Here is a 15,786-nt window from a genome sequence, read left to right on the forward strand (position 1 = left end):
ATCTGTATCATTGGGGAAAATATTTGATCGCTTTTGTGGCTTTATTTTAAGAATCTGACTATCAAAATAGATATATAAAATAAAAGGTTAAAAATTAAGCTGTGTTTGATCGAGTGAGGTATTTGATCCCCAAGCAAAACGTGTCTTTGTATTTTTTTTCTGGCTAAGGTCAGGTCATGTAAGATTATATGGTACATGACCCTGTTCATCGGCCCCTCAATGCAATAGCTGTCTTACTATGTAGCCTTGGGAGAGAAAAAGCATTTGGGATTGTATTCTTGGGCTCATATTTAACATTTCTCTGCTGACCACATCACATTCTTCCAAGGCTTCTCTGAGTCATTCAGACAGGCCTGAATATGTGACCTTGCAGGATCTTAATCCATTACAGCAAAGTGTGCTACAATGGTTTTCTTGGTGACTGTGGTCACGGTTCCCTTGAGATCATGTGTAATTATGGCCTGATGTCTCACTTCTCTGGGGTGTCCAACCTATTTTCTTCTTAGAGCTACTTTAAAAAAATGAAAATTGCAGCTACTGATTTTTGTAGTGTTTATTTTTCATGACTTATTTCAACCCAAACAAAGGGAAAATACTTATTTCAACAGAACATTAATCCACAACTCAAATTTTGTATTAAACAAATCAACAATAAAACATTTTGTTCATCTGCATCTTGTATGTCAGTTTGCATTTTTTCTAATTTAGTTCTTCAATTACTAATTAAAGCTATTTAAACAAAACATATTTTGGGTTTTATTTATATGTCTATCAACCTTTAAAATGTACTTTAATTGGGAAGCAGATCTCCACTATCAGTGCAATCATTATCTATGTACTATTTTGTGGTGATTTGTTATTAAATAGAGGCCTATTGTCTGAATTGAACCGTTGTTTAAATACTGAGAGTTCAAGCAAATATTCTTTGACTCTTTGGTGAGCTACTCAAAATCAGCTGGCAAGTTACTAATAGATACCATGCTATGAACCAACCAAAAATATGGACTAGGCATGTTTTTTTACAAAAGGTAACCCAAATTAAAGTTTTTATTCGTGTTCTTAGCGGTAGAGGACGTCATTACGTCGCCGTCATCCATGTTCTACTCTCTCCTCTGTCTCAGTCCAAAAAGTATTTTCAGGTCTCATTGCCATTACTACTTCTATCTCACATGTCTCATTTTACCAGGAAGAGGGAATGATGTAAACAAAAAAGGTATGGTTGAAGGAGTTTACATCTAGGAGTGCGCGATATAGCAGAACAATCCCAATATTTTTAGAACACACCTTGATAGCATAACAAAGCAGGTAGTGTTGTTAATGAAGTTCTGGTAACATCTTTTCAGCTTGTGCTGGTTCAACACTTACATTGTTCCTCCTGTGTTGGTGAGGCCTTCACATTTCCTTCAGCAATGTAGACAGGAAAACTGGAACATTCCAAAAAAAGCTGGCAGGCAGCAGTAAAAGCAGCAACACACTCTTTCTGTGCCATCCCAGTCTGTGAGCATAACTTGGTCTGGTCTATTCGACCATTGTGTTCAGTGCTTTCTAATACCAGGCTTGCTGACTGTAGCACCTCGCCTCTGTCCTTCTCAGTTTTATCCACCTGCTCTGAGGTTAGATGCAAGGTAATGAGCTTGGAGAGAAATTGTTGAAAGTGTTCCAAGCAGCACTGCATGACTGGTTTGTCCAGAGTTTTAGCCTGAGATGGAACAGAGGAGCGACGGCCTGTTTTAAGCGCTGAGTGAGGTGGACCTTCTGTGTCTGGCCCATTTTCTTGGTACTGGATATAGTCTGTGAAGCCACTTTCAGAAGAGTGACAACTGAGAGCATGTTCTCCGTCTTTGCTCAAGTCCCCACTTGTAGATGTTTGCAGAGGTAAAGGAAGATTCTGCAAGAAAAAAACAAGTCAGCAATCAATTGTACATTCATGAGAAATAACATTAATTACCTTTAGTGTTGATCATATCGAGACAAATGCCAGAAATACACAGAGCAACCAAGAAATTCAGTAAGTTTAGGCTAACTGGTATTCTGTTTTAACATTTAGAGATCAGTGAACATTCCACTTAACGCTGCAATTTGGGAAAATGTAGTTCCTCATAGAGGAAATGTTTAGAAAAAAAGACAAGATATGGAAAAACATGTAAATGTGAAAACATTAACTGGCAGTGGTTGTCCAAGGCTGTTCTTATTTAGACATGTAAACCAGACTTGCATTTTAAAGACCAACAAATGAACAGTGCTACAAGTTTTAGCAATTATGTTTTTCGCTTCTAGTCACTAGGGGCATGAAGCTTCCCTGGGATTTATTTTGATCGAGGCAGCAGGCACTTTTTGGACTCAGATGGCACGCAGAGTATCACATCATCCATATGCTCTCCAGGGCGGGGTGGGGTGAGGCGGTGTTAAAAGTATTTGTCAAATGTATGTCTATGTGAGATGTTTCCACTCGGATGGAGATGGCTCGCCCAGGCACCACAGGCTGTTTTACTCTTCTCTACTTCCTAAGAGAGAAAAGGTGAGCTGGGCTCAGCTGTTGGTAAACCATCTTTTTCTTTCTACTCCTCATGGGCTTGACTGAGTGCGTGCAGCCTGATCAGTCTCTGATCATAGGACCGATTGACTAAAAATTCTTGCAACATGCCTCACTGAGCTTGCACACACTTAAAGAACCAGGCTGTAGGGCAGGGACCAGGAGGCCGGACACAACCAACGAGTATTAAAAAGTCTTGTGTCAAGGGAACATGGGATGGCAGGGCCATTGGTGGGACAACTCAGTCAAAAGCAGAACATCAGAGCTTGAGTGGATTCATTTTTGGGCAGTAACTTGAAGGTGAAATGGGTCAAAAAACTCACACCGGAATTCGGATTGAACAGGGGTTCTTTTATATGCTTGAGATTAAAAAAAAGGCTTTTTAGAAGGGACTATTTGTTTTTAATGTCGAAGGTTGTAGGACGGTTTAACTTTTGATACGGGGTGACCACAAAAGTGAGTAAATACTCTTTGTACAAAGCCACGCAAGCAGAAATCGACCATCAAAATTGACACACAAAATTATTAACAAGCATTCCTAATAAGCGTAATCAAATAATTATACCTTCGGTTGGCTTATACCTCTTTACTTTTCCCTAAAATATAAATCCATTAAATAGCGTAATAGGGAACTATGAAGAATTGTGTCTTTTCTGACTTGATAATATTGCTACAATGTCGGATACTTGTGTTTTGCAGTCTGGCTATGTTGTGACGTCATAGCAAGGTAGACATCCTTATTTGGACATTAGGTAAAGCTCTCAGCCAGAGGGGGAGGAGCCCCTCTGCTTCAAGTTATGAGACTTCAGGCTATTATTTTTCGTCTGATATTGGCATGAGTATAATAACACCTACGTGCAACAAGCAGTGACATAAATGCTGCCAAAACTAGCTTTTTAATGCAGAGTCTGAATCTATCGGGGAGTGTGCAGGTGTACATTGTGTTGTGACCCAGTGAATCTACAAACTCCGTTTCCATATGAGTTGGGAAATTGTGTTGGATGTAAATATAAACGGAATACAATGATTTGCAAATCCTTTTCAACCCATATTCAATTGAATGCACTACAAAGACAAGATATTTGATGTTCAAACTCATAAACTTTTTTTTTTTTTTTGCAAATAATAATTAACTTAGAATTTCATGGCTGCAACACGTGCCAAAGTAGTTGGGAAAGGGCATGTTCACCACTGTGTTACATGGCCTTTCCTTTTAACAACACTCAGTAAACGTTTGGGAACTTGAGGAGACACATTTTTTAAGCTTTTCAGGTGGAATTCTTTCCCATTCTTGCTTGATGTACAGCTTAAGTTGTTCAACAGTCCGGGGGTCTCCGTTGTGGTATTTTAGGCTTCATAATGCGCCACACATTTTCAATGGGAGACAGGTCTGGACTACAGGCAGGCCAGTCTAGTACCCGCACTCTTTTACTATGAAGCCACGTTGATGTAACACGTGGCTTGGCATTGTCTTGCTGAAATAAGCAGGGGCGTCCATGGTAACGTTGCTTAGATGGCAACATATGTTGCTCCAAAACCTGTATGTACCTTTCAGCATTAATGGCGCCTTCACAGATGTGTAAGTTACCCATGTCTTGGGCACTAATACACCCCCATACCATCACAGATGCTGGCTTTTCAACTTTGCGCCTATAACAATCCGGATGGTTCTTTTCCTCTTTGGTTCAGAGGACGCGACGTCCACAGTTTCCAAAAACAATTTGAAATGTGGACTCGTCAGACCACAGAACACTTTTCCACTTTGTATCAGTCCATCTTAGATGAGCTCAGGCCCAGCAAAGCCGACGGCGTTTCTGGGTGTTGTTGATAAACGGTTTTAGTCTTGCATAGGAGAGTTTTAACTTGCACTTACAGATGTAGTGACCAACTGTAGTTACTGACAGTGGGTTTCTGAAGTGTTCCTGAGCCCATGTGGTGATATCCTTTACACATTGATGTCGCTTGTTGATGCAGTACAGCCTGAGGGATCGAAGGTCATGGGCTTAGCTGCTTACGTGCAGTTATTTCTCCTGATTCTCTGAACCTTTTGATGATATTATGGACCGTAGATGGTGAAATTCCTAAATTCCTTGCAATAGCTGGTTGAGAAAGGTTTTTCTTAAACTATTCAACAATTTGCTCACGCATTTGTTGACAAAGTGGTGACCCTCGCCCCATCCTTGTTTGTGAATGACTGAGGATTTCATGGAATCTACTTTTATACCCAATCATGGCACCCACCTGTTCCCAATTTGCATGTTCACCTGTGGGATGTTCAAAATAAGTGTTTGATGAGCATTCCTCAACTTTATCAGTATTTATTGCCACCTTTCCCAACTTCTTTGTCACGTGTTGCTGGCATCAAATTCTAAAGTTAATGATTATTTGCAAAAAAAAAATGTTTATCAGTTTGAACATCAAATATGTTGTCTTTGTAGCATATTCAACAGAATATGGGTTGAAAATGATTTGCAAATCATTGTATTCCGTTTATATTTACATCTAACACAATTTCCCAACTAGTATGGAAACGGGGTTTGTATATGTTTATGAAGTTTATTTTTGACCGTGTCTGGAGAAAAAATTGTGGTGACAACTTCAAGATATACATTCAAACAGTGTACATTTCAAAAGATAAACTATGGTACTTTCATTTGCAAGCTGAGAACGCATCCTGAATCGAAAATCTTAAACATAAACTCAAAAAGTGGGTCATAAAAGTAAAATTTATACCAAAGCATATCCAATACATATTATGTGTTGGATGTATTGATTCTCAAACTGTGGTACTTGTACCACCAGTTGTACGCGGGTTCCATCTAGTGGTACATTAAATAATCACTTGATTAAAGTACAGTATTTCATTTTCCTATATTTAAAAAACACAGTTATTATTCAAACTGTCTGTAACGTTACAGTGGCCAAAAGTATTAAATCCATCCATCCATCCATTTTCTACCACTTGTCCCTTTCGGGGTCGCTGGAGCCTATCTCAGCTGCATTCGGGCGGTAGGCAGAGTACACCCTGGACAAGTCGCCACCTCATATACTTGTTAAATAAAACCTCTGCCTTGTTTTTATAAATACTTAGGTCTACTACACAACTGTATTTTAATGTTAGTCATTATGATGGTACTTGGAGAGCCAAGATTTTTCGGAGGTGGTACTTGGTGAAAAACGTTTGAAAACCACTGCTCGAGGCAGCAAGGTCCCCTTTAATGCTTCCCAATTTGTGAAGATCATTAGGAAGAAGCAATTTTTGGTTCAGGTGTGAATGTGGCCCAGCGCACAAAGTGAAAATTGTGAACCAGCTCTTCTCATCCAACATCAACTCCGACTATCTAGAATACAGGAAGCTGTTAGAGCTGGAAAGGCGGGACAAAACTCCATATAGTTTTCCACTTTCAAGTACTATTGATCTCAATTAAATCTTATTGAGCATACCAATGTCTTTACTCACTCTATTGTCTATGTTGCTTTCTTTGGTAGAGTCAGAAGAGTTGCCAGGGGAGCTGGAAAAGCCATGAGTTTGGGGGGCAGTGGGAAGAGCCAGAGGGGACACCAATGGCGGCTGTACTTTGCTCAGGATCTTAGAGCAGAGGCGCAGGCAGTGAGTGAGCTCTCCGAAACCCAAGGTCTGCAGGTGACAGGTCAGTGCTGCTACCATGCGCAACAACAGCTGAGGAAGATGCTCTGTCTGGATCTCAATATACGTCTCCTGGAATGTGTGACGAGAATTTTCTTAGTAAAACATTAGTATGAGGTACATTGTTATTTTAAAGTTGCCAAGTAAAACGTGAGCATAAATTATTATTTTGGCGCTATTGTCTTGTCTCCTCTGACAAAGGCACATTTGGACATAATCTTCAAAACACTTTTCAATGAACACAGACAGTAGGGGGAAAGATTAACACACCAAAAAATCAGAATAAAGCAATGGAATTAATAAAATAAAAAATAGGTATCCATATTTCTTTTAAAATATGTGAGCAAGGCAATGGGAGTAAATTGCATGCAAGCTTAACATAAAGCCCAGACACACTGGGCAAAGATTTCATTACCACAAAATTCACACCAAACTATAAAAAATATCTCTATATTGCATGTAGCTATTGTTATTTTCCATATTTCTTTATCAGATAAAAAATGTATGAGTTCATGTACAGTCACCAGCCCCTTATTTAGAAATGATGGGTCAAAGCTTGGCGGAACTAAAGGCTTTATGAATGTTGGTGGAATGTTGCAGGAATGCTATCATAGCCTCAGTGAAGCAGAATGAGGTGAAAAAAGCAGGAAAGAGCAGTACTTTACCTGGCAGATTACCCTCATGCTTCTAGTAGGCTTCAGGGAGAAAGAGCAGATAGTTTGAACAGACAGGAGCCAGCGGAGAACAGGCCACATAGCACACTAACCACACACTACCGCTCTCTTGACAGACATTCCAACAGGCACAAACACACTCTTGTTATATACATTTCCAAACAGTTGAGATTGGAAATACAGTAAAACGATGCAAATATTTTGGTTGGGAAATTCAACACACAGGTATTGTTGTACTTGTGTGGGGGCTTGCACACCTAAGAAACAAGAGCGGAGGCACAGACATTACAAGTAGCAACCAGAAGTGTAAATGTTTAGGAACAAAGCATTAAATGTTTTGTATGAGCCAAAGAGGATAGGGGAAGCAAGAAGCGAGAAAAGAAAGAGCCCAAGCAGCGCCTGGGAAGAAGGGAAGGTCAATACAAATGAGGGAGAGTCTCTACAGTATGTGGCAGAGATATGAAAACAAAGAGAGGAATGGAATCTGTACAAAAATAAACAAACATACAGAATATGGTGTGAATAGAATATGCTAAATAAATATAGGAGAGAATCTATACAAAAGGGATGAGATTTGAACTGTAAATGATAACAGCTACATCGAAGTGAAGACAGGAGACAGATGAAGGAAGACTAAAAAAATAATAATAACCTCACCAAGGAAACAATGTCCAGCAGGAAATCCACCAGCTGACAGAACTCAATCAAGGAAAGGTCTGGGGTATCTAAACTCCCAGCATGCCTTGGAATGTTTGTACACGCATTCAGTGTCCTCCTACAACAAAATGTATTTCATGTTTCTGCTAAGTGGATCAACCAACTAAAAGCAAGCAAAAAATGTATCACAAGGGTTGTCATTAACATTTGCACACACTTTTACGGATTATCATGTTTTATGTTTATTTTTTATTAAATGCATCACTACAAATTTAATCAGATTCTTGAAAAAACAAATACAGCTACATCAACTTAAATAAAATGTCAATATTGACGAATCTAAACTTAAACTAATACAAACCTGCAGCACTCCTCAAACCAGCGAGCGATGTAGTCCCACATGTAGTATGGCTCGAAAGAGTTGAACAGGAGATTTGCTGTTTTTATCAATTCTGCCGTCTTCTTATTCTCTCTGAGCTTACTAATAAATAAGGGAATTGAAAAGCAAACAAAATAAGATGGATGAGATCACAGGCCTGGGCCTGTAGTCAATACATCACTTAGTCGAACGATACATGATAATGAACTGAATAAATGGCCATGTCCATGTGTTTTTGTGTTTTTTCGTCTCTCGTTTTCGAACATGGTGCAAGAGGGTTCACTCTGTGCATCTCTCTCAGCACCTGGTCGCATTTACTCAATAACAGAACATCTAAATCAATGGAGTGAACCCTATTGTTAGTCATCCACAATATTTGTCTCAGTGGGCGGAGGTGGGACCGCAAGCTTACACACATAGGACGCACAGACAGAGACTCGCTAGTGACTGCTCCCTAGTGAGAAACACCGCGAGGTAACACAAATTAGGAGGAAAAACAATGATTTCAAAGCCAAATGTCCAGCGAATATTTTGGCTTTAAACCGAATGTAAAAGATGACTTTATCAACATGAACTAACGAGCCAGAATGTCACATTTGTTGGAAAGTGATGGCAACAACAACAAAAAAGACAACAAAACAAACCACCTGAACCAGTTTTTCCAAATGTGGAAAAACTGTACTTCAAGATGTTCAATATTTATTTAAGAGAAAATGTTGCTAACAGACAGAGTTTTTTGCTTATAATCATTGGAAGTAATTAGAAGTTATTGACCTTCCAATTACAATTGTAAAAATACTAATGAGAAATAAAAGCTTATTGCGTTTTAAAGGGTCACTTGCATTATTATTATTATATATGATTACATTGGTCTCAAAATAATGGTTGGATAGAGTGCAAAACAGGAAATGGTTGATTGGACTGACCTGCTAAGGTGTGTGTGGTCCTTGGTGAATGGACCATGGCTTTGGAGGTCTAGTTCTGTTCTGCATTGTGTGTGTAGAGTACGAAACACCTCAATCAGAACATCCTCTAAGATTGCAGGGCCTGAAAGAGACACATATAGATGTCATAAAGAATATATGGACATTGGCAGGCAGCATTTTTACATCACCAAATCCCTTGTGGATATCGACATATTCATTTTTACCGAGCTCTGGTTTATCCAGTAGACTGATGAGGATGCGAAATGGCTTGAGGTCGTGCATGAGAACACTTTCCTCTTCCCCACCTCGTGCTTTGCCCTGCAATATCCCCACCATCGCCTGAAAACACACACAGCGTAAGAAGGATGACCTAAGATTCTTTCATACAACTTTTCAAATTTGGCAGGACAAAATCGGCAATTGCATCCCCAACCCCCAAACTCTCATTTTTTGTTTTCTGTGCATGCTTCACGCTCCGTCTGCCACATCATGGAGAGAAGCCTGCAATAAAGAGTCCCTGTTGCACCAACCATCTCCCAGTGGAATACGTTCCAATAACTACCTTTGAACAGATGGTGCAGGGGGCAAATGACAAAAACAAAAAATACTTACTAAAAACTAATGCTTTCTCAACCCTGGAGAGCCACAGCAAAGCACATGGCAGGACAGATTACACAAGTGTAAAGACGAGGATCTGACTTCAAAGAACACGCGGATTGAAAAAAGAGCAGAAGGGAACACGCTGTATGTAAACCCAGGAGGATGTGTGAGGCTTGATAGGAGAATTCAAAAAGGAAATGGATGAATCATTTGGCAAAAAAAGGGCATTAAAAAGACTAATCTGAAAAAAATGAATGGCATCACCCAAACTCACGTCTGAGTCTTTTAACATCAACCGAAACACAATCAAATATTTTTGTTTGAATGATGTGCAGTTGTATTCTATGATGTGGATTCAAATGTAAAAAAAACCCCACCTGGACAAGCATGTCTTTTGAGAAGGTGTTGAAATAGTGACTGGCGTGCTCTTCTGGGTTGCTCTGTCGAGTGCTCCGGGGGCCTGTTTTCACCCCATTGTTGTCAAACCCTAAAACAAACACAGTAAACATTTTGTTGGATTTCTAAAAAATATTTATAAAAAGCATCACAATTGAAGAAAGGTGGCACAGTGTTAACCTTTAAGCCCTGATAGTGAGAGTTAAAGTGCTGCAAAAAAATATTTGACCCTATACATCCCACAAGCTTCAGACATAATCACACAATATATGAACATAATTATTCAGATCGTTAAGTACAAATGGGGTGAATGGAAAAATAAAGTTAATCTCCTTTTTGCAGCTTCTACAGTGGGGTGTGTGCCTTGACTTGTATGTCAACCTGAAACACCTCACCATGGTAATTTTGTTTTCTGTCCTTTCAGATGACCAAGAGATGTTAAAAAAATGTTAATTTTACCAACACATTCATGCTTGATACATATATAGCCATGCAATTACTTACCAGCATGTTTATCCAATGTGAGTTGCAAATAAAAGAAAACTGATTAAGATTTGAGCATTGCCTTTATGTTGTTCAAAATTTAAAGTAGAACAAGCCGCAACTACATGTACATTACATCTTTGTACCGGTAAATGTAATGTACTGTGAGCCAGTGTTGTTTCATCCGAAAAAATTATTATGTCTGTTGGCTCGTGTTGAAATTGTGGTCTTTGCAGGTCTCAAGTAGTGTTAGATTAAAGGTACTGTTTGTACTAGATCGGTGGCTGCCGAGAGGGTACTGGCCTCAACCAACCCTCTTCCTGGTTTAATCGTAAACAGTTTACCAGCAACTATACTATAACATTGTTTTGTAAGTCCTTCACAAATATCTGACCTGTAAATGATCACGATGGTTATGCATGACTGTACGAGACAGCTGGTAATGACAGCTTTTATGCTAATCATTCCATTCCATTAAGTTTATCTTCTAGTTGTGACAAATATGGATATTCAGCTGTTAAATATGTTACCTTAAATTACTATTGGTAAATAATTCCAGCTGTCTTATATTTTTAGCTTAAAAAAAAAACTGTACGATGTAGCCTGCTGCAAACTGAACTTTTAAGCAGACTGTCTCGACAATACTGTAGAGATGGCACAATAGTTGTGAACCTGTAATACAGTCAGTATGCAGCCATTGTGTGTATTTCGCACCCAGCAGCCAGGCGTAGAGTCTGCGGTTCAGCGACATGTCTCTTCTCAAAACGACATGCAAAGCAGCTGACAGGATCCTTATCATGTCAGAGCGAGTGGCCTGAACACCAGAGAACAGAACACTGTAAGGACTTTGTCATATGCATACTGTTCAAGCAAGTACCCCATTACATCACAACCGCCAGCAACTGCTGAAGTGCTTTAGGTTAGTAAACAAATTAACTGTACTATAGTCACATGTACACAACAACAAACACAAGATCTTTGTCAGCGGTGTTAAACTCTTTATCGCGGGCCACATTTGTTGTAACTGCGAAACTATATTATATGTATATTTGCTACATAATATTATTACACAATTACCCCTTTCATTTGTTTTTTATCATATTGTATGTCAACAAACTGATGGAAAGATTGCTTTGCAATTTAGAAGTAATTTAAGTTCAGTCTACGGCTATTGTAGAACTAATTTCAAAAAGGATTTCAATGACCAAAAAATTATGTAATGGGCCAAATGAGATCCCCGCACCTTGAGTTTGACACCTGTGAGCTACATGATATAGCAGTAGATGTAAAACTTTACATCCAGATGCCATCTTTAACTGTTCTCACCTGGCTCATGTGGAAAGGAAAGCAGAAAAGAATTAAGTCCAAAGTGCTTCTTTGCACGAGTACACTTGAATCCTGGACTGACGTACTGACAGCCTCAACCTGAAGAGAATAAACATGCACGCACACAATCATTCATTGCCATTTTAATGTACACATGAAAACATTATTTTGGTAAATTGTGTCTCTCTTTTGTAATACTTATTTATGTTGTATTATATATCACTGAAAACCTGGTAGGTAACAAGGTATAATGAGGTAAAACCTGTGATATCATGCTTCTGTGGAATGAGCATCCAAGCCAAACAAATTGTTTATATAATCCTTCCTGTTACACTAACTCAGATCAAATGACATTTCTTTCTTGTTCTTTTGCCGTCTTAAAGTTCAATGCAGATATTTATCAAAAAAATATAATACAATTAATTTCTTTATGATTATGTTAAAGAAATGTCTTCAAATACTCTGTAGTACACATGCTAAGAACAGAGTGTTGGGAAACAATAGGTATTATCAAATAAAGTGTCATAATCTATTGTGAAAAACTGAGCACACACCATGAGTTCGATGTCACTGCCTATGACGTAGAGCTGGTCCTCCATGGAGAGCTTGCGGTTGAGGTGCAGCAGGACAAAGGTGACCCCTGGGAGACGCACAGCAGGGCTGGTCAGGATGCTACCCCATAGAGCACTGTAAAATGCCGAATGTTCCACTGCTGATGCCACCTTCTCCAACAGGGTGTTGGTTCTGCAGGAAGATGAGAAAGTTAATCATATCACTATTGTAAAAAAACACACAAACCTGCCTTGCAAAGGTGAATTATCCAACATTTTACAGCAGTTAAGATCTATAATCATTTAGATATTTTTTTCTTTCAAAAATGTAATTCCCTCGAGAATATTAGTAATTGCAGTGGTATTTTTTGGCCAAAAAAATATATTATTTAAAGTTCGCTGCAAACTATACCTTCAAATAATAATATAATGGTGGTAATGATGATTTGCACTCCTCTTGATTTTGTAAGTTCACACCATTCAAAGAAATGAACAGTCCAACCATACATACATTTTGTTGTTATTATTTGGTCCCTCTCCGTTAGAATAAACCTACTAGGGTTGTAACAACATAAAAAATCTCATGGTAACATATCGTCACAGTATTGCGGCCACGGTATGGTATTATTGGGGTATTGGCCAAAAAAAGGATGTTGGTAAAAAAATGCTATAGTTTGTAAAATGAAGTGGCATTAAAGGATTAACACAGTCACTGTAATTGAATACGAACATAATGCTCAAATGTTGTAATAATCTATATTATTACAACAAACGGGCATTTTAAGCGCAAAGAATGGCGTCCAGTGTCCGAGCAAATATATTTAAAAAAAGTATTTAAACTGACAATGTATGTACACATTCAGTGTAACAACCGGAAAACAATATTGTTCAGTTAAGTTTTTAGTTTGAGTTTTTAACTTCCTGAGAACCAAAGTCCTGCGCAGTGTACATTTTTGTAATAGTTTGGGGAATTCTTATTCTCAGGAGGTTAACTAATAATTCAACTTGTAATGCTTCACAAGTTGATGTTTGGCCTGGCTGGCTTCTTGGTTTCACAATTCACCCTAAGGATATTTTCCGGGTGAGGGTTCATCAAATGTCTTCTCATATTACTTGTATTCCCCGACTTGTTGTAGAAGTCGCGGTGTGGCATGTGTGCATGTCTGCGCTCCCTCAAGAGGAGTTACGCCAAAATGAAATAAACTTCACAGGAGATACCAATAGTTTTCCCCTCTGCTCATCTGCACTGCGTAGGGGATCGTGGGAGATGTAGTTCAAATTGGGCCACTCAGAAAAAGATTCCACTGATAGGAGTACTCCAAGTCCTCGTTTGGTACTCTCACATGCCACAGCATTGTTGTGAGAATTTTGAAATGTCAATACCGCGTTTCTTACAGTACTGTTTGATCCCTAAAACCTACTGTTAAATTCATGGAATGGTCATGTCTTTGCAAGGGGGGTAACTCATCAATGGTCTTACCTGTCATAGTACTCAGAACCCTCCTCAAGGCCAGGCAACACCCCAGTGAGGAGACCCTGTAGGCCGGGCTTTAGCGTCTTCCCAAGAGGCAGGTAGTAGATCTCGTAGAGGCCCAGCAGCACAGGCTTCACAGACATGGCAGCATTGGTGAGTAAAGGGAAGAGACCAGAGCTGTGGTGCAGAAGAAACTGTTAACAACAATGTGTGGAGTGTAACTTTATTGACATCTATCACAACAACCGTATTACCTATAAAGGAAAAGATCTTTGGCTAGCCTCTTGGGACCAATGATCTTAAAGATGATCTCATAGGTCTCCAAGGCCTTTCGGTGGACTCCACTGGGCAGGGCAGGATGGAGGCACTGGGCCAGCCTTTTGCCTATTGTCAGCTTTTTGGGGACCACCTGGTATTTTGCATTGTTCTGCAAAACCTGAATGAACAATATAGCATCGTTAAAAAGAATACTACAAGGTGATCTTATTCGCCGTTCTCTTTCTTATAGGGATGTCAAAGGTATCTATATTTCAATAGCAACATGCAACAAATACATTGATACCAGCTTTTTTCAGTATCATTAGTACTAAAGACTGTCCAACACCTTTTGCTCGGCGAGCCTTGTCAATTCTTGTTGTGTGAGCACTGAGTCAGCTTTAAAAAATTATCCAGTGTTTCCAGTATATTTACTTACTCGTGTCAGCCTGCCACAAATGTGGATTTTGTGTTGTTGGTTCTCCCTCACTCAAAAACAAATTATAATGCAACAGTGGCAGTATGCATAATACACACGGCTTCACCAGAGAAAGACATAGCAGAAGAGATCTCTGTTGTCACTGTATCGAGGTACGCATTAAAAAGTGAAATGAGAGAAGAAAGTGACAGAGTGGAGAGTGTCTTACGTCATGCATTTATTTGTTAATCAAAAACAAGCGTTCATGAAAGGCAACGTTTTTTGTTGCACTACTGAGAGTGGAGATCCACCACCACACTCCCGGACGGAAGTGTAGACAGCAAATGAACAAAGAAATTGACACTAAAAATGAATAAAAAGATAGAAAGATTCGGATTTAAGTATATGTTTAGCCTTTTTTTGTTTCTCTACAAATTACCACCATCCTGAAAGAATATTAAGAACAATATTCTACACAACACTGCTGTTTTGTTTAGAATGTAAAGTAGTTGACTATTGCTGTTATTTATGAGCATATTTATGAGTGCAGTATTGCTTGTTTTGAGATACTGGGAGGCTACAGGCCAAGGTTGTTCTTTTTTGAATGTATGGAAGCTGCTACTACAATTTTAAATGTAATGCAAAAAGATGTTAAAGTACAATGATCCAAAATACTTGAAAGTTTTCAAAACAGTAGTGAGTTTTGAAAGTGTGGGTTCAGTTTTATTTTATTTTTTTAAATCTTAGTATCGAATAAGTATCAAACATTTTTGAAATTCACAGGTATTTCTAAAGTTTTTATGGACACTACTCATGTTTGATTGATTGATTGAGAAGTTTATTGACATCTTAAAGAATTGAATCCATGTAATGCTTTAAAAAGGCAAATGGATGGCACAAAAAGCCAAAAGGCTTGTTTCCATTGTGGTCCATTAAATATTCATCACTTTTGATACATTCAATAATAAAATATATATAACCTGTAACATGTATGTAAAAAAAATGATAAATTGTGTACATATACACAGTATACATGCCAGGTGATTTGAAAAACAATATATACAAAAAATGGGGAGGTGGTGGGTACATACACTATGTACATGACACTATGTACATGACACTATGTACATGTTGATTCCAAGAGAATGACAGAATGAGAAAATATATATACACTATAACCACATATAAACCTGTTTGATGGTTCGGAAAGTTGCTGGGGATCAATGTTAGTTCTCTTCATGTGCAGGTAGTGCAGTGTACTAATTACATAGTGAAATCAGTACCTTGTTGAGCTTGCCAAGAGCCGAGATGAGGTCTGCCCACTCACTAGAGTACTCAAAGCTCTTAAGGGCTTTATCCACCGCTGCCACATAGTTCCTGTACTTGGAGTCACCGAGCAGCTCCACTTCCTCTGCATTCATTCTCCTGGTGGTTATTGTGCTATCCTCACATCACACCTGTGTCAAAG

The 15,786-nt window shown here is 38.8% G+C and overlaps 1 protein-coding gene across 3 annotated transcripts in view; it reads right to left on the minus strand.

Annotated features, from left to right (window-relative positions):
- The window catches only part of dop1a (DOP1 leucine zipper like protein A), a 45,721-nt gene that overhangs the window by 18,928 nt on the left and 11,007 nt on the right, over nt 1-15,786 (minus strand). The window contains exons 2-15 of one of the 3 annotated variants that reach the window (XM_061949570.2): nt 15,602-15,775; nt 13,900-14,081; nt 13,652-13,822; nt 12,175-12,364; nt 11,621-11,719; nt 11,009-11,108; nt 9,793-9,875; nt 9,040-9,154; nt 8,816-8,936; nt 7,872-7,991; nt 7,511-7,628; nt 6,845-6,874; nt 5,994-6,251; nt 1,366-1,888 (exon numbers count right to left, since the gene is read on the minus strand). In XM_061949570.2, the coding sequence (XP_061805554.2) occupies nt 1,366-1,888; nt 5,994-6,251; nt 6,845-6,874; nt 7,511-7,628; nt 7,872-7,991; nt 8,816-8,936; nt 9,040-9,154; nt 9,793-9,875; nt 11,009-11,108; nt 11,621-11,719; nt 12,175-12,364; nt 13,652-13,822; nt 13,900-14,081; nt 15,602-15,739 (2,248 nt within the window). In that variant the 5' untranslated portion in view covers nt 15,740-15,775. Of the gene's footprint in view, nt 1-1,365; nt 1,889-5,993; nt 6,252-6,844; nt 6,875-7,510; nt 7,629-7,871; nt 7,992-8,815; nt 8,937-9,039; nt 9,155-9,792; nt 9,903-11,008; nt 11,109-11,620; nt 11,720-12,174; nt 12,365-13,651; nt 13,823-13,899; nt 14,082-15,601; nt 15,776-15,786 lie in introns of all 3 variants that reach the window. The other 2 variants (XM_061949562.2, XM_061949578.2) reach the window with 2 other exon arrangements.

Source organism: Nerophis lumbriciformis, linkage group LG04 (assembly GCF_033978685.3).
Source record: "Nerophis lumbriciformis linkage group LG04, RoL_Nlum_v2.1, whole genome shotgun sequence".
In the NCBI taxonomy this organism is placed as follows: Eukaryota; Metazoa; Chordata; class Actinopteri; order Syngnathiformes; family Syngnathidae; genus Nerophis; species Nerophis lumbriciformis.